General features: G+C 37.2%; 1 protein-coding gene across 7 annotated transcripts in view; it reads right to left on the bottom strand.

Moving 5' to 3' along the window:
* Positions 1-15,299, bottom strand: part of EML5 (EMAP like 5) — a 113,000-nt gene that overhangs the window by 36,937 nt on the left and 60,764 nt on the right. For 4 of the 7 annotated variants that reach the window (XR_007631412.1, XM_050334929.1, XM_050334928.1 and 1 more), the window contains exons 19-27: positions 15,074-15,185; positions 13,671-13,798; positions 11,799-11,940; positions 9,882-10,034; positions 8,942-9,073; positions 7,261-7,349; positions 6,282-6,458; positions 5,220-5,421; positions 3,419-3,545 (exon numbers count right to left, since the gene is read on the bottom strand). Coding sequence is in view for 4 of the 7 variants with exons in the window: in XM_050334929.1 (XP_050190886.1) it covers positions 3,419-3,545; positions 5,220-5,421; positions 6,282-6,458; positions 7,261-7,349; positions 8,942-9,073; positions 9,882-10,034; positions 11,799-11,940; positions 13,671-13,798; positions 15,074-15,185 (1,262 nt within the window). In the remaining 3 variants the exon portion in view is untranslated. Of the gene's footprint in view, positions 1-213; positions 1,822-3,418; positions 3,546-5,219; positions 5,422-6,281; positions 6,459-7,260; positions 7,350-8,941; positions 9,074-9,881; positions 10,035-11,798; positions 11,941-13,670; positions 13,799-15,073; positions 15,186-15,299 lie in introns of those variants that run through there. The other 3 variants (XR_007631410.1, XR_007631411.1, XM_050334930.1) reach the window with 2 other exon arrangements.

Here is a 15,299-nt window from a genome sequence, read left to right as displayed (position 1 = left end):
CAGGGTCAGTGAAGAAGGAGAGGGAGCAGGTGCTCCAGGCCCCTGCAGCCCATGGTGAAGACCACGGTGAAGCGGCTGTCCCCCTGCAGTCCATGGAGATCCACAGTGGAAGGACAGCCGTGAAGGACAACACACTGGAGAGGGGAGGGTGCCCAAAGGAGGTTATGACCCCATGGGAAGCCTGAACTGGAGCAGGCTCCTGGCAGGACCTGTGTCAGGATGGAGAGAGGAGCCCACACACTGGAGGTGGTTTGCTGGCAGGACTTGTGACCCTGTGGGGGTCACACAACAGTAGTCAGTTCCTGAAGAACTGCAGCCCATGCAAGGGACTCATGCTGGATCCACCACAGCCCATGAGAAGGACTCAGAAGTTCATGGAGACTATCTCCCATAGAAGGGACCTCACACTGGAGCAGGGGAAGAGAGTGAGGAGTCCTTCACCTGAGGAGGAAGGAGTGGCAGTGACAATGGGTGAACTGACTGCAACCCCCATTCCCTGTCCCTCTGTGCTGCTGTGGGAGGAGGAGTCAGAGAACTCAGGAGTAAAGTTAAGCCCTGGAAGATGGGAGGGGTGGGGGTAAGGTGTTTTAAGATTTAGGATTTTTAATGATTAAACTGGTAATAAATAATTTCCCCAAGTTGAGTTGAGTCTGTTTTGCCTGTAACAGTAATCAGTGAGTAATCTATCCTTGTCCTTTTTTCCACCCACGAGCCTTTCATTATATTTTCTCTCACCAGTTCAACTGAGGAGGCAAGTGACAGAGAAGCTTTGGTGGGCACCTTGCATTCAGTAAGGGTCAATCCAAAACTCTGTATAAGTTATACATGCTCTGCAAAACTTATACAGAAACAAAGACTTTACAGATGCACTTTTTTTTTCAAAAGCCTAAACCCAGAATTAATTTGATAGAGGTTGCTAGTGGTACGTTCTAAAATTTAGATGAAGACAGCAGCTGTCTGGATTATGTCAAATTGTCTTTAAGAAGGATACACAGAGATTTACACAATTGTATCGTCTGGCACCACAGGTATGTGACTTCATTGAAACAGAGTCCAGGTAGGTATGAGAGGGCTTCTCCTTTCTTAACCAGTGTATGTCCAAGTGTCCTGGCAGCTCAGTCTACAATTCTGAAGAGTGGCCTACAGCCTAAGGATTTGTTGTGCTACAAATGTAAGAGCATGTTTTTGAGTATGCATCTATTCTAAATAGAGTATGTGCAGAAGTTCATAACCTAATGCAGGCACCTAAGCTAGAGACTCCCACATGATGCTATGGGGACCCAGCAGCTCCGATCCTCAAGTAGTATAGTGCATTGGTAAAATGCTGCAGCCAAGGCAACAATTCTCCTCTCATCCCTGAAGCTTTATTAACTCCAACACAACGCTGCAGACATGGTGATACTGCTCAGATAGTCACTTCAGGCATCTCTGCAATATGCTCACTGCACTCTTTATTCCATGTTAGACCTCTACAACACCGTAATAAAGTCTTACAGAAGTCCACAAGCAAGCTCTGGCTCTAGCTACTGAAGTCAAGCTGTTCCTTTGTCACTCCAAAGTACTGAGGAAAGTAGGATGAAATTTGAACACTTTGTCCCAAATACTCCATTTAGTGTTCACTCATGTCAACTCAGACTGAGAACTGGACGGATTTTTTTGATCCTTATCCCTTTTCTACCCATTAACAAGTTACTATTTAATAGTAAAGAGGTAAATCCTTCACTTCTATTTCAAAGTGTAATTATTTTTCTAAGCAGTTTGTTATTAAATTGCATTTAATCCTGGACTTTGTGTAAATAAACTTACCTTACTACCCCCTGCCTTCATAGGAAGCAAAAGGAAAGAGTAATAAAAATAAAATAAAAATCAGTATCTATGACAGTAGATTAAAATATTTACCAATACTACACAATATTAACTTTAGCAGAACAGAAATTAAAATATATATGGTAACCATAACCTGGTTTTACTCTTTACAAAAAAATTTTCTCTGAAGTTTTAGGGCCCCAGACTTTTAATAATGCAGTCAATGGAATTCTTTCATTAACTTTTATGCATTCTGAATCAGAAGTTAATTACCTTACTACAGAATTAATTCTCTTTTAATATTTTATTTGAAACTGAAAACCACAATTCACTCAGCTTCCAGAAACAATTCTTGAAAGAAACACAAGAGGTTTACAATTTCATGTAAAAAAAAAAATCTTTAATCATAACTTTCATACCATGCACATTATTTCTTTTTGATTTCCACATCAAATAATCTAATTAAAAAAGAGAAAGACCATTTCTCATTATAAATGCAAGACAGGGAACCATGGCATTATACACAGGCATCCCACTCCCTTCTTCAGCAACACAACTTAAAAGCAAAAGATGACCTAAAACTCCCACAATGCCAAATTGCATTTTTCAACAAGGGTATCACAGATCTGTCCAGCTTCACTGTGGAAAGGGGCATGAGCATCATAACAGAACTCCTCACATTCCTGCAGGAGGTTTCCAATCTGCTATTTCTCTATATCCTTACACCTAATTATATTGTGTTGTTTTCCTCACTCCCCTCTCTTTAATATTAGCATTCCTCAATTGCCACGTTAGGAATTCCTCTTTCCTTTTCCCTCACATATACTGTCCACATCTATTTTGCTTACAACAAACAACAGCTTTCAGAGTCCTGTGCTCGGTTGCAGATTCTACAACATTCTAGTGGTTATAAATTGTTTTTTATTTCACATCTACTTTACTTTCTGGTTTATTCTACTCTGCTCCCCACCCATTCACTTCTAGAGCAAACAATAGTGAACCAAGCAATACAACTGACACTGCAAAGCAAGCAACTTCACTTTCCAAGACTCATTAACAGAAAATGCAGAACCACTGCAGACAAAATTATTCAAAGAATGGTACAAGTTATGTGGAGACAGAGGCATTGCAAGGAGCAATTAGAGCTGAATTTGTCAGAGTAGTTTGTTGGCCGAACCAAAAAACAGAGACCTGTGTTTCTTTAAAAAAATTGTACAGGCTCATGCCTATAGTGCCACCACTAGATACCACTTAGTATTTAAGTTTCAAAAAGAACATATTCTTAAACAACAGCAAATAAATCAATTACCTCAAGAAACAACCCAAACATAAAAATATATGTACACCATTTGTAGTCTTTTGTGTTCTCTGAAAAATATATGTACAACCTAGTCTTTAGGTAAGAATTTTCTTTTTCTTTCCTCCAAAGAAATGTTCAGACTCTTTTTATATGTGTCCTTTTAAGTTAAGAATGATATATTTCAATATAATTTGTTTTACTACTAATCATCTTTTCAGATTGATTTCTTGGCTAGAATTGTAATTTAGTAATTACCTTTCCTCTAAGGTTGGCTCCTTTTGTTGCAGATGAGGCTTATAATTTAGTAATTACCTTTCATCTAAGGTTGGCTCCTTTTGTTGCAGATGAGGCTTAATTCCAAACATTGGTCTAATGTTTGTTGATAAGGCTTTGATGGTGTAATTAATTTCATTTTCCCTTGTTACATCACTGTCATAACCTAACAAAATCAGAGTGAACAGTATCAAACCAAACTAAGGTACTAGAAAAAAAATTAAATCACAATTTGTGCAGATTTCAACAATGTACTGGATTACAGAAACAATTATAGCATCTATTATTAGTAACATAAATACACAACAGAAAGAAAATAGCTGGGAATCATGAACATTGTTAATAAAAGGCATTCTGAGAAAAAAATTCCCTACAATATCTTTGTTGAAAAAATAATTAAAGAGTTCAAAGCTATCTCCCATTTCTGCTTGGTTGGCCTTAAGTAGGATCATTAACAAAGGACTCACTACTTGACACCTGCTCTTAAGTTCTGTGAGATTTGGCACCTGGTTGTTCTCAGTTCCAGGATCCATTCATCATGATGGAATCTATAGGTCTGCACAGGGTTCCTACTGCTTAGGGGCAGTCAGGCATATCAAGGTGATGTTCACTATGGTAAACATGGTAAAAAAGCTAAATAGTGACAGGGTTGTTACTCACCCACTATTATTTATTTTTTTAAGATAAGACTTCTAATGCCAACACTGTGAATAGTTCTCAACTCTAACTGAAATTAATAGGACATGACCAAGAGAAACTTTTGTGGATAAAGATATCAAAGTGTCTTTTCCTGTAAAGCTTCACAGACCTCTCTATCTTCTAGAGCACTTTTAAACACATATCTTAAGAGGGTTCTGTGTAAAGCACCAGAGCCTAGGGAAGGTTATAGGGCTAAGATGTGCTAACAGGGCACAGACAGAAGCTGAACAAAAACTCTGAAAATTGCAATTTTTGACTTAGAAAGTTAAAGCTGACAAGTCCTCCTGTAGGCAATTAAATTACTTTGTGGACGTATTCTTCAATAATTTTAAGAAGAAAGACAGTGAATAAAAACTCTTCTCCAATGAATGTTTACTATGTCTCTGATATTTAAAGTGTTTCTTTGGTCATTTAGCAGATTTTAGTGAAAACTGGAGATAATTTATTACACAGAACTATTTAAAGAGTAGCAGTGATAGTTTAAAAATGCTTGAAGACTGAGGAATTGCCATGGAGGAAAAACTGCACTCGGGAGAAGAGAAAACAAGTCTGGAGGCTAATGAACCCTTGGAAGTAACAAAACATGTTACTTCATAACATGAGAAGAAAAACACTAAGTATGGCAAAACCAGCAGAAGTTGATAATACAAAATGTAATTAACACTTTATAACTATTGATTTTATGATCTTGCAATAGATTGTTCCATTTATCAACATCAGTCTACCTCAGTTTACTATGCTTCCATGTTATGGAAAAAGATGCTATAACATCAAGATTACAATGATCTCACGTTACACAGATTTCAATATATTTCCTTTAGAATTGTTGCCTAAATCTAAACTGTGGTGATTCTATTTTTATAGACATTGAACACACATTTTTTTCTTTTAAAGAGTCTGTTTATATACTCTGGCTCAAAGCAGCAGTAAGTCAAACATTTCATGATCATTTTCTTGTCAGCAGTTTATCAGTCCTTTCCCCCAAAAGAAATTTTATTTAACATGTTTGAAGACTCTTCACTACTTACAATCAAAGCAATCTATAAAACAAGATTTATTTCTAAATTAGCAGTTTTCCATTAATAAAATAAAGTCTTCTTGAAATAGCATAATCCAGCTAGTTCTAAAAATTATTACTCACCTCCATCTTCTTCAGAATCTAGGTCAGACTCTTCACTGTCACACTGCCTGCTATCCCGATGTCCTTCCATCTCATAAGTCCACAGCATTAAAGAGGTGTCTGCTCCTCCAACAGTGACCAACAAACTGTCGTCATAGGTCCAGCGGACATTTGTTACATGGGTACTGTGAGCAACATACCTCTTAAATTTTCCAAACTTTCCCTTAGAGGGGAAAAAGAAAGGTAAGAATCAAATTTAACCAGTCTGCTAGGCAAAACTGAAATGAGTTGCCAGTGCACAATGACATGTCTTAGCTTCTTTACAGTTCATGCTTCAGATGTTTTACATTTCATATGACTGTGTGACGTGATTTGCCAAGTCCCTCTCCTATAGCAACTTCATGCTCTCTCCTATAGCAATCTCCATATCAAGCATGCAAGAATTAGTTCTCAAACAGATTCAAGTAATTAACACTGGATCACTTTTCCTAAGAGAGACAATAATCTAACAGATTTAGAATAAAATTCACATAGACTATTTCGAGTCAGTATTTGTGCATTGTTACCATCCACATCATGGCAACATCTCAGAATTGAAGATATATTTACTAACAAATAAACAGGAAAACTAGAAAGGTTCTGGAAGAGTAGTAAAAATATAATGTGCTTCTGTAATGGCTTTTCTATGGTGCATTATTAAATAATATTAAAGCTCTTCATCTTAGAAAAAAATTACTGAGGTTGAACGGAATGAAGGTCCTTAAATTCATGAGTGAACCATAACTGAGCAAGAAATGTTCACTGTTTTCCAAAGCATTCCCATTAATACAGTTTTCCTGTGCATTTCCCACTGTCAGCAGCAAGACACTGCACAAGATGGCTCTATAGTCTCACCTGGAATGATTATTCTTACTACCTGCAAGATTAATGCACTGCAAACTGCAGTGTAATACCAAATGCCTTCGTTGATCATAGGGAGAAGAATATAAAAGCACTATTTTGTTCTGAGTGATAACTTTTCACTGTTTTGATAAGGCAGATTTATTAATTAATGTTCACCATAAACAGCTGAAAATTACTTACTTTAGCAGGGTATCGGAACAGTTTCACGAACCCAAAATCATCTCCTGTAGCTAAAACTTTACTATCACTAGTGAGGCATGAAGCAGTTACATCTGTGACTTCACCAATTATTGGCCAGATTCCTTCACAGCAAGAGCCCAAAACGCTTGTCCATGATGCCCAGCCAATCTTTTCTACCTGCAAAAACAACCCATTTGAAATAGAGCATACTCTTCCCAGGCATTTTAGTTCCATATCTGATTTCAAGTAAAAGTCCATTCACTGAAAGATACATCATGCCTGAAGGATATGATGTTTTACATATTAATCACTTATTTTCTTATTATTCAGCATTTCATTTGAGACCTGTAATTTTACCTCTATTAACTTTAAGTTCCAAAATCTAAAGAAGTATTTTAAAAATTTTTACCTTACCTGCCCTTCTAGTCTAAAGAAAAAAAATTGCATTTTCTAATACTGCCTTTCAATCTCATGGAAAATATTATTTGAAAACAATCCATTTATGCTCTCTGCCCTATGACAATGCTCTATCTCTGAGAAAACAAAACAATATTATAGCTACAATATACTACCCTTGCCTATATGTATTATGTATGCTATATTGCATTGTTATGTAAAGAGAGACATGATGTTTTCCACAGCAGGGTTAGGGCTCACTAATCTGCAGTTTTCAGAGGTGTTTATGTACCAGAGAAGGCACACAGAAATCTAGTGAGATTTTCACGACTAAGTCACACTTAACAGAAGAGACAAATGTGATATCCCCTACGTATTTTATCATTCTGGTTACATTATCTATTTGAACAGGCTAAAAAAGGGAATAAAGGTCAGCGAATGCTGAAACAGAAGCTTTTTCAACCGACCAGTTAAAAATTATTGTTTTATACATCATTCCCTCTTATGTATGTTTCATACTCTCTTATGGCTGTTTCATAACTCTAATTTACAAACAAGTTAGAAAGGTGGTACAGTTCCTTACCTCCAAAGTAGGAATTGTCTGTTTTTTCCCACGAGGGGCTTCAAAAAACAACTGCTCTTTAGCACCAGTGTTGACCTGCAAGAGTTTTCCTATAAAACATATTACATATTGTATGTTAACATTAAATAGAAGATCCCATAAAAAAGGTTATTTTGAAATTTTTGTTGCTAGCAGCATTACATAAATTATTTTGGAAAAAGTTGCATACATAAATAATGGATCTGGAAGTATGGTGGTCTAAAGAGATCTAAGTCCTTTGATCCCTTAAACTCATAACCCTTTCTCCTCTCTTTGAAAAATGTAGTCATGCATCACTTTTCTCTCCTTTTTATGGTTGTCCCATCAGATGGTAGACAAAATGTACTGGGTCTAATTCAAAGCTTGCTTATGATAACTGGCTGATGATGTGTGTGCCCTTGGGATGGTGAAGCACATATGCTGCCTGGCCAATGGCTGCTTCCAAGCAGGTGACTCCTGCTTGCCTTAATACTGCTCCATTTCTGAGGGAAATTTTCACCAATGTCCTCTTCCTCTTTTCAAAATTCTCAGAGAAAGTTAATTTTTAACACTCTTTCAAATTAAATCAGACTGTTTCAAAAGTTATTATATAGAGGAATAACAATGGGAACTAATAGATTCACAATTGCACAGCCTTGGTTTTGAATGCAACAAGACTAAATTTAGCATTTAAATTAATCATCCATTATTACCCAGGAAGACTGGAAATCCAGTCCTTCTGCTATGTTTGACAAAAAGGATACATATTCCTGAGCTCCAGACACAACCACATTATACAGTATATTATTAATGAAGTAGAACCACAGAATCATAGAATGTTTTGGGTTGGAAGGGACCTTAGAGATCAACCAGTTCCATCCCCCCACCACTACACCAGGTTGCTCAGAACCCAATCCAGCCTGGCCTTGACCACCTTCAGGGATGGGGCATCCACAACCTCTCTGGGCAGCTGGTTCCAGTGTCTCAACACCCTTGCAGTAATGAATTTCTTCCTAATATCTAATCTAAAACTACCCTCCTTCAGCTTAAGGCCATTCCTCCTTGTTCTATTACTACATGCCCTTGTGAAGTCAAACAATAAACAAGAAAGATTTAAAAAGAAATCCAAACAAACTAAACTATAGAAACTAAACTATTTTACTTCAAATTACGCAACTCCTTAATATAATAATAATAATAATAACGGCCAGTCTTCGCGAGCGAAGATCCGGGGAAGGTCTTTACACCTTCCAGCCTGCGCATTGGATTTTTTAGGTGAGACACAGTGTGCGCGGAACTGAGCCCACCCTTTAATCCTAAGGTTCATCTGCCGGGGTCAAGCGAGCTTGGACGGTGGCAGCGAGGTCCTCAGGACGTAGATGGGTTGCCTTTAAGGGCTAACGAGCCCCACCTGCCCGGGAGTGGCCCTGACCAGGAATCGAACCCGGGTCTCGGGCGGTGACAGCGCCGCGCCCTTAACCACTAGACCACCAGGGGCTCCCCCTTAATATATAAGTAGTGGCAAAAATCATGGGTTTAATATTTATTCAGATGCTGTGAACATATTCATAAACTGAAGGAAAAAATCTGTCAGCGATACCACAAAATCATAGTGTAGATGTACTGCATTTAGTCTATGATGTAATCAGTCTCCCAGTACATTTTTACAATGAACGCTACTTACCTCTTATGTCCCAGTCCATGTGCGTGATATAGCTGGAGGCTCCCTTGCAGATTCCTACTCGTTTACTACTCATTACATTGTAAATATCTACAAAATTGTCACAGGATGCCACAGCCAAGTACTTTCCAGCCCCTAAAACAACATCAGTACAAACACAAAACATTTTCAAAAATTGTATTTCTAGGTATATCAAACACAAGTAAATTCTAGAATTTAGCTATATGCAACCTAGAATTCTTTGAAATCAGCTTGCTAAGTTATACATATTTCCCAACAGATTGATGTTCATATCACATAATCAAAATCAGGATGAAATATACAACTATTATATCATTACATTTTCAAATAATAAAAACCACTTGATGCAATTTTAAACATTTATTGCATTCAGAGAGTGGTAAGGCTTTGGGAACCACAACATAATGGTGCATGAGAATTGGTATCAGTAATTTGCACCAAATTTCTCCTAGAGATAAGTATTTTAACTGAAGTAAGCCATACATTTGAGTTCTTAAATAAGAGCTGTCCTGTTGGAAAAAAATCGAGACTCACTGGGAGTGCTAAGCACTGTAGAGGATAAAAATAAGAAAACAGAAGTCGCTGGAACTTTCTGATACATCAGTTTACAACATTCCCATTAGCTAACAGGAATCGATGCAGCTCATGAAGTGGAACCCTTGGGACCTAGGGAGGTTAAATCATGAGTTCATGATTTAAACTGACTGTTGCATTCATGAGCAAACTTACTCCAATAATCTCATCCTTAAATGAGCAACACGGGACTTCACCACCAGTGTTTTTCAAAATGACAGCATTAGCTTTGCTGACCTATTTATTACATGTAGAAGAGTACTACAAATCTCTATTACCTTTAAATGTGATAAAGCTCGCTTTAACAACCTTGATATAAAAATCTTCATTTAAAAAAAATTGCACTTACCAGGAGAAAATCGTATCTCTGAAATAACATCTTTTCTGTGCTGGAAAGAGACTAGATCCTCCAGGGTATCTGCATTAACTATCAAAAAACTTCCATCATTGAGACCAACAGCTAATGCTTTTCCATCAGGAGAAAAGCAGCAACATCTGCCTCCTGTGAGGAATACAGAAATGGCACTGAGGTTCAATTTACAGTGCATTATCCTTCTTTTAGATCTATTTTTCCATTAGTAAAGGAAAAGTATTACTATAGTAAAAACTTCCAAGGATGTTTTTCTGATGCTGCCAAGATAATTTCCAAACTGCAGTAGCACACAGAAGTTATTGGCAAATCAACAGGTATACATGCCCAGAATATTAAATTACATTTATTGGCATATTAATTGACATATGTTCTACATTAGCAATACGGATTAAACAGTATTGTCTGTGCATTTTTAGTTTGCTCTCTTTCTTAGTATCTGGCACTGGTTGGTTGTTACCATTTGCTTTGGTAAGGAGAGCACAGCTGGAAAAGATCTTCTGGACTCCCAGAATCCACTCATTTACTATCAGAAATGCTTAGTCACTAGGTCATAAAATCCTTCCAATAAACATGTCAAGTGTCATTTGAAAAACAGTTTAATTTCCAATCTAAATTTATATATGGTCAGCTTATGTAGACTTGTTTTCATGCCTGAATTTTCCATTACCATAAATATTTTCCCTTCCTATTTGTTTCTCTGATTAACTTGTAGACAGCTATACTTCATTTAGATGGTTTCACCACAAAGCTTCTCATTCTCTGTAGCTCTTCTCCATCCTCAGCTTCTAGTTTAATTTCATTCAGCTGAACACAGATGAGAAACGTACACCAAAAATATCCTGATTTGTGTCTTGTAAATTACATGAATATTCCAGCATGTCTTGGAACATGTAATTGTCATCCTGCAACTAGTTACAACATCCTGAGCTTTTTGCTCCTTAGTTATGCCTGAGCTATGCAGAAATTTTTCTTGAATCGATCTTGCCTTTTTAATTATCAAATATTATTTCCATTCTGAAGTCAATTCAATTTTATTTCATTACTGTAGTCTGCAGAACTATCCACCTCTTTCTGTACAGTACACAGGAACCTTTTAATATTGCCAAAGCACCTCAAAATGTGTCTCATCAGCAAATAAAGTCATCACAGACTTATACTTTTTTTGCCAAAAGTGCTCTTAAAAATATTAAGAAATATAAGCTTTAAGACTTATGCAAAGTTTGCCCACTAGAAACTTCTTGCTTAATCTCTGCTTGTGCTAGCTCGTGCCTCCTCTTACATTTACTTTATCAATCTAAATAGTCCTCCACTAAGCTTCCTGTTATATTAGAATCAAACCAGATTGCTGAATGCCAAACAGATAAAGCCTATTGTATTCCTATGTCTAGCAAATCATATATATCATTACAAGATTGTTAAGGCCAGTCTGGTCTAATCCTAAAAAAAGTCACCTTATATGATGTCATTTACAACTTGCCATCTGTCAAAATAGAATTTAGTTATATAGTAAACAATGAGTCAAAATTTTATGATTTTTCCCTTTACTTGACATTCATGATTCTTCTAACATTCACAAAGAAGAGAACATTATGTCAAAGATTTCTTCCAAAAATTTCTAATTCAAAGTCCTTCACTTTGCAATCCTATAAGCAATGTCGCATTTATATAATTGGCTCAATTTAAATATGTTACAATTGCAAATAATCTCCAGAACAGTACTACACAGGATTTTTTCTGTACAGATTAATTAGCTTCACATAACTCCTGAGCATAGTATTAATAAAATAATTTGAGCAAAGAAAGGAATTTATTCAGTCCTGCTTTTGAAAGCTTCATAATGTTTGTAAATGTCAACTGAATCAGTTAAATATTTTTTCATACTAAGCATCTTACCCTTTTTCAATTTGCGAACAGCTAACATACAATGGCTAGGAGATAAATCCCATATTCTTAAGGTTTTGTCATCACTTACAGTGGCACAAATAGGTAAATGAGGATGAGTAGCTAGACCCCAAACTTCCCCCTCCATGTGACCCTGAAAAAACACAATGAATCAGATTAATTTTTATTTTAAATTGAAATATGAACTAATACGTTTAAGGAAGTTTTAAAAAAGAGACAGAGAGAACATGCATCTCTTTAGAGGATAATGAATATCTTAATAGAAATACAGAACACCTGAAAAAATTCACTCTGCTTCTTGCAGTTACTGTGCAAATTATAGGAATTAGTACTACAGAAGACCGTTTCTGAGAAATAATCGTCATACACACCTATGTCAATGACATGGACAGTAGGACTGAGTGCATCCTCAGCTAGTTGCTGATAACACCAAGCTGTGAGATGTGATGTGATCAACATGCTGGAGGAGAAGAGATGTAGTCCAGAGGGACTTTGACCAGGTGTGACAGGTGGACCCATGCAATGAAGCTCAACAAGGCCATGTGCAAGGTCCTGCACGTGGCTCAGGGCAATCCCAAGCACAAATACAGGCTGGGCAGAGAATGGACTGAGAGCAGCCCTGAGGAGAAGGATTTGGGAATTTGGTGGACAAGAAGCTGGACAAGAGTCAGCAATGTGGACTCACAGCCCAGAAAGCCATCTGTGACCTGGGCTGCATTAAAAGAAATGTGACCAGCAGGTCAGGGAGGTGATTCTGCCTCTACTCCATTCTGGTGAGACTCTAGTACTGCATCTGGTTCTGGAGTCTTCAGCATGAGAAAGACAGGGACCTGTTGGTCTGGGTCCACAGGAGGGCCACAGAAATGGTCAGAGGGCTGGAGCACCTCTCCTATGAAGAAAGGCCGAGACAGTAGGGGTTGTTCAGCCTGGAGAAGAGAGGGCTCTGAGGAAATCTTATCAAACTCTCTCAGTACTTAAAAGGGGCTTATGAGAAAGATGGGGTCACTTTTTAGTAGGGCTTGTAGCAACAGGACAAGGGGTAATGGTTTTAAACTAAGAGGGTAGATTCAGACTAGATATAAGGAAATTTTTTATGATGAGGGTGGTTAAACACCAGAAGAGGTTGCCTAGAGAGGTGACAGATGTCCAAGTCCTGGAAACATCCAAGGTCAGATTGGATGGAGCTCCTAACAATCTGAACTATTTGAAGATGTCCTTGCTTACTGCAGGGGGTTTGGACAAGATGGCCTTTAAAGGTCCCTTCCAACCCAGACTACTCTATGAATTAGGTTTTTTTCTTTACCTTAGGTTCTAGTATTTTTTTAAAATAAAGCTAGTTCTTTAACTATTGCACTGGCCACTCAGAATGGAGATAATGCAGAGTTTGTTTGACTTTGAAAGAAAATCATAGATTGATACAATGTAAAAACCTGTTTTGTACGACAGGCTTAAGAAATGCAGCTGTTTGGTATGGCAAAGAAGACTGAAATGTTTTTTACATAATTACAAATAAAATCTAATAACAACCTCAAGGAGAAAACCTGTAAACATAATAGCAGTAATTAGGACTCAGAAAAAGTTAATAAATAATTCAGTGGAAGATCCACTGTTTCACACACTTTTTTTTTAAACAGGTATTTGATCTCTGCCTGTTTGAAAGGATGAACTCATTGAACAAAATAGTAAATGAAATCCTATTTCTATTTTGCTCATTGAAGAGTCATAATGGTCTAGCCTAACTAGAAGTGATGGTAACTCATTAACCTCATTAGTAATTAAAGTGTTTGTTATTTCATAGGCTTTTACTTGAAAAATAAAATTATGTTTGTGGTATGAAATATTTGACTGATATTTAACATATACCTGAACCAGCAGAGTTATTGGTCCACTTTTATCCACCTCCAATATTTCACCATTCTTTGTGCCCACTAAAATATGACCATGTCCTAATGATATGGCACGTATAGAAGGATTATCTTCTAAGAGGAGACCTAGAACATAAAAGTGTTGGAAGACAGGAGATTCTCAAGTATGCCTTAAAGAGGATTTTTCACACATATGCACATTCCATTCTCACTGTAGAAAAAGATACTCAGTAGTAATCAGTAAAAACATATTCCTGCATGGAACAGCTTATATGTTTGTATTCCTTTGGGAGTATTGAGCGATATATCAAGAAGTTTAATCAGCCTGACTGGCAATCTTAGTGAAAAAATGTGCATGTGTCAACTACACTACTAAACTGCTAGGATTTACAGTAACTTCAAGTCTAGCTTTTTATAAAACACCTATGAGAATAAGATACCCTGGAGTACAATGTTTTCATTAATAAGTATTCATATTCATGATGTTTGAAAATCAAGTCATATACATTAGAACTCAGCAAACATAATTTGTAATGAAGGGAATGGAAGAGAAATGGCTACCTGAAATGACAAATAGGGGAACAGTAAGATCAAGAATGAATGGTAGAAATAGGAAAAATGGAAATGAAAATGTTCATTAATTATTTCAAAAGACATTTACATTTACAGAAAATTAAGTACCAATACCTTTAAAACCCAAAATTCTAAATTTCTTCCTTTCTTCAAAACAAAAAAGATCAGATAAGACACTTCATGATCAGAAACACAAGAAATATAATAGGCTTTTTTGGTTGTAACTTTAATTAAAAAAAATCTCCTGGGTGATGAGAAACTCAAAGCTTAATTAATTTAGGTTGATAATAAGGTAAATATTATGATCTGCACCCATCAAATGTGCAAACAGACGCTACAACATAGGATTCCCATCCCAAGAGAAAAACAATGTATTTAGAATCAGTAACACTCAAAAAGCCATTTTAGTATTCGCTACATTGAATGTACAGGAGCCCCTGGTGGTCTAGTGGTAAAGGCGCGGCGCTGTCACCACCGAGGCCCGGGTTCGATTCCCGGTCAGGGCCACTCCCGGACTGATGGAGCTCGTTAGCCCTTAAAGGCAATCCATCTACGTCCTGAGGACCTCACTGCCACCGTCCAAGCTCGCTTGGCCCCGGCAGATGAACCTTAGGATTAAAGGGTGGGCTCAGTTCCGCGCACACTGTGTCTCACCTAAAAAATCCAATGCGCAGGCTGGAAGGTGTAAAGACCTTCCCCGGATCTTCGCTCGTGAAGACTGGCCATTATTATTTTTATTACATTGAATGTGGATTTCTTCCTACTGAGGACAGCAATTCCACCAAGTCTTCTAAAGAAAGGACTTTAAATAGAATAAAAGTGTGTTACCTTTAGACCCAGGGGCCAAAGCAGCCCTTTTGATGGCATAGGTTTTGAGACAACGTTCAAAAGTATCATCCCAGAGAGCTACTACCCCATCCTTTCCTCCAGTGACAAATCCCTGGGAGGGAAAAAAGAAATAATCAGGAGTTATAATCAATAACTATCTTTCCTTAATTTTTCAGTGATTTCTGCAAATACTGAAAATGGACTCTATACAACGCTGTAATGCACA

Source organism: Myiozetetes cayanensis, unplaced genomic scaffold, assembly GCF_022539395.1.
Source record: "Myiozetetes cayanensis isolate MyiCay16 unplaced genomic scaffold, myiCay2020 scf6-25, whole genome shotgun sequence".
NCBI classification, from domain to species: Eukaryota; Metazoa; Chordata; class Aves; order Passeriformes; family Tyrannidae; genus Myiozetetes; species Myiozetetes cayanensis.
This window is presented reverse-complemented; position numbering and strand designations above follow the sequence as displayed.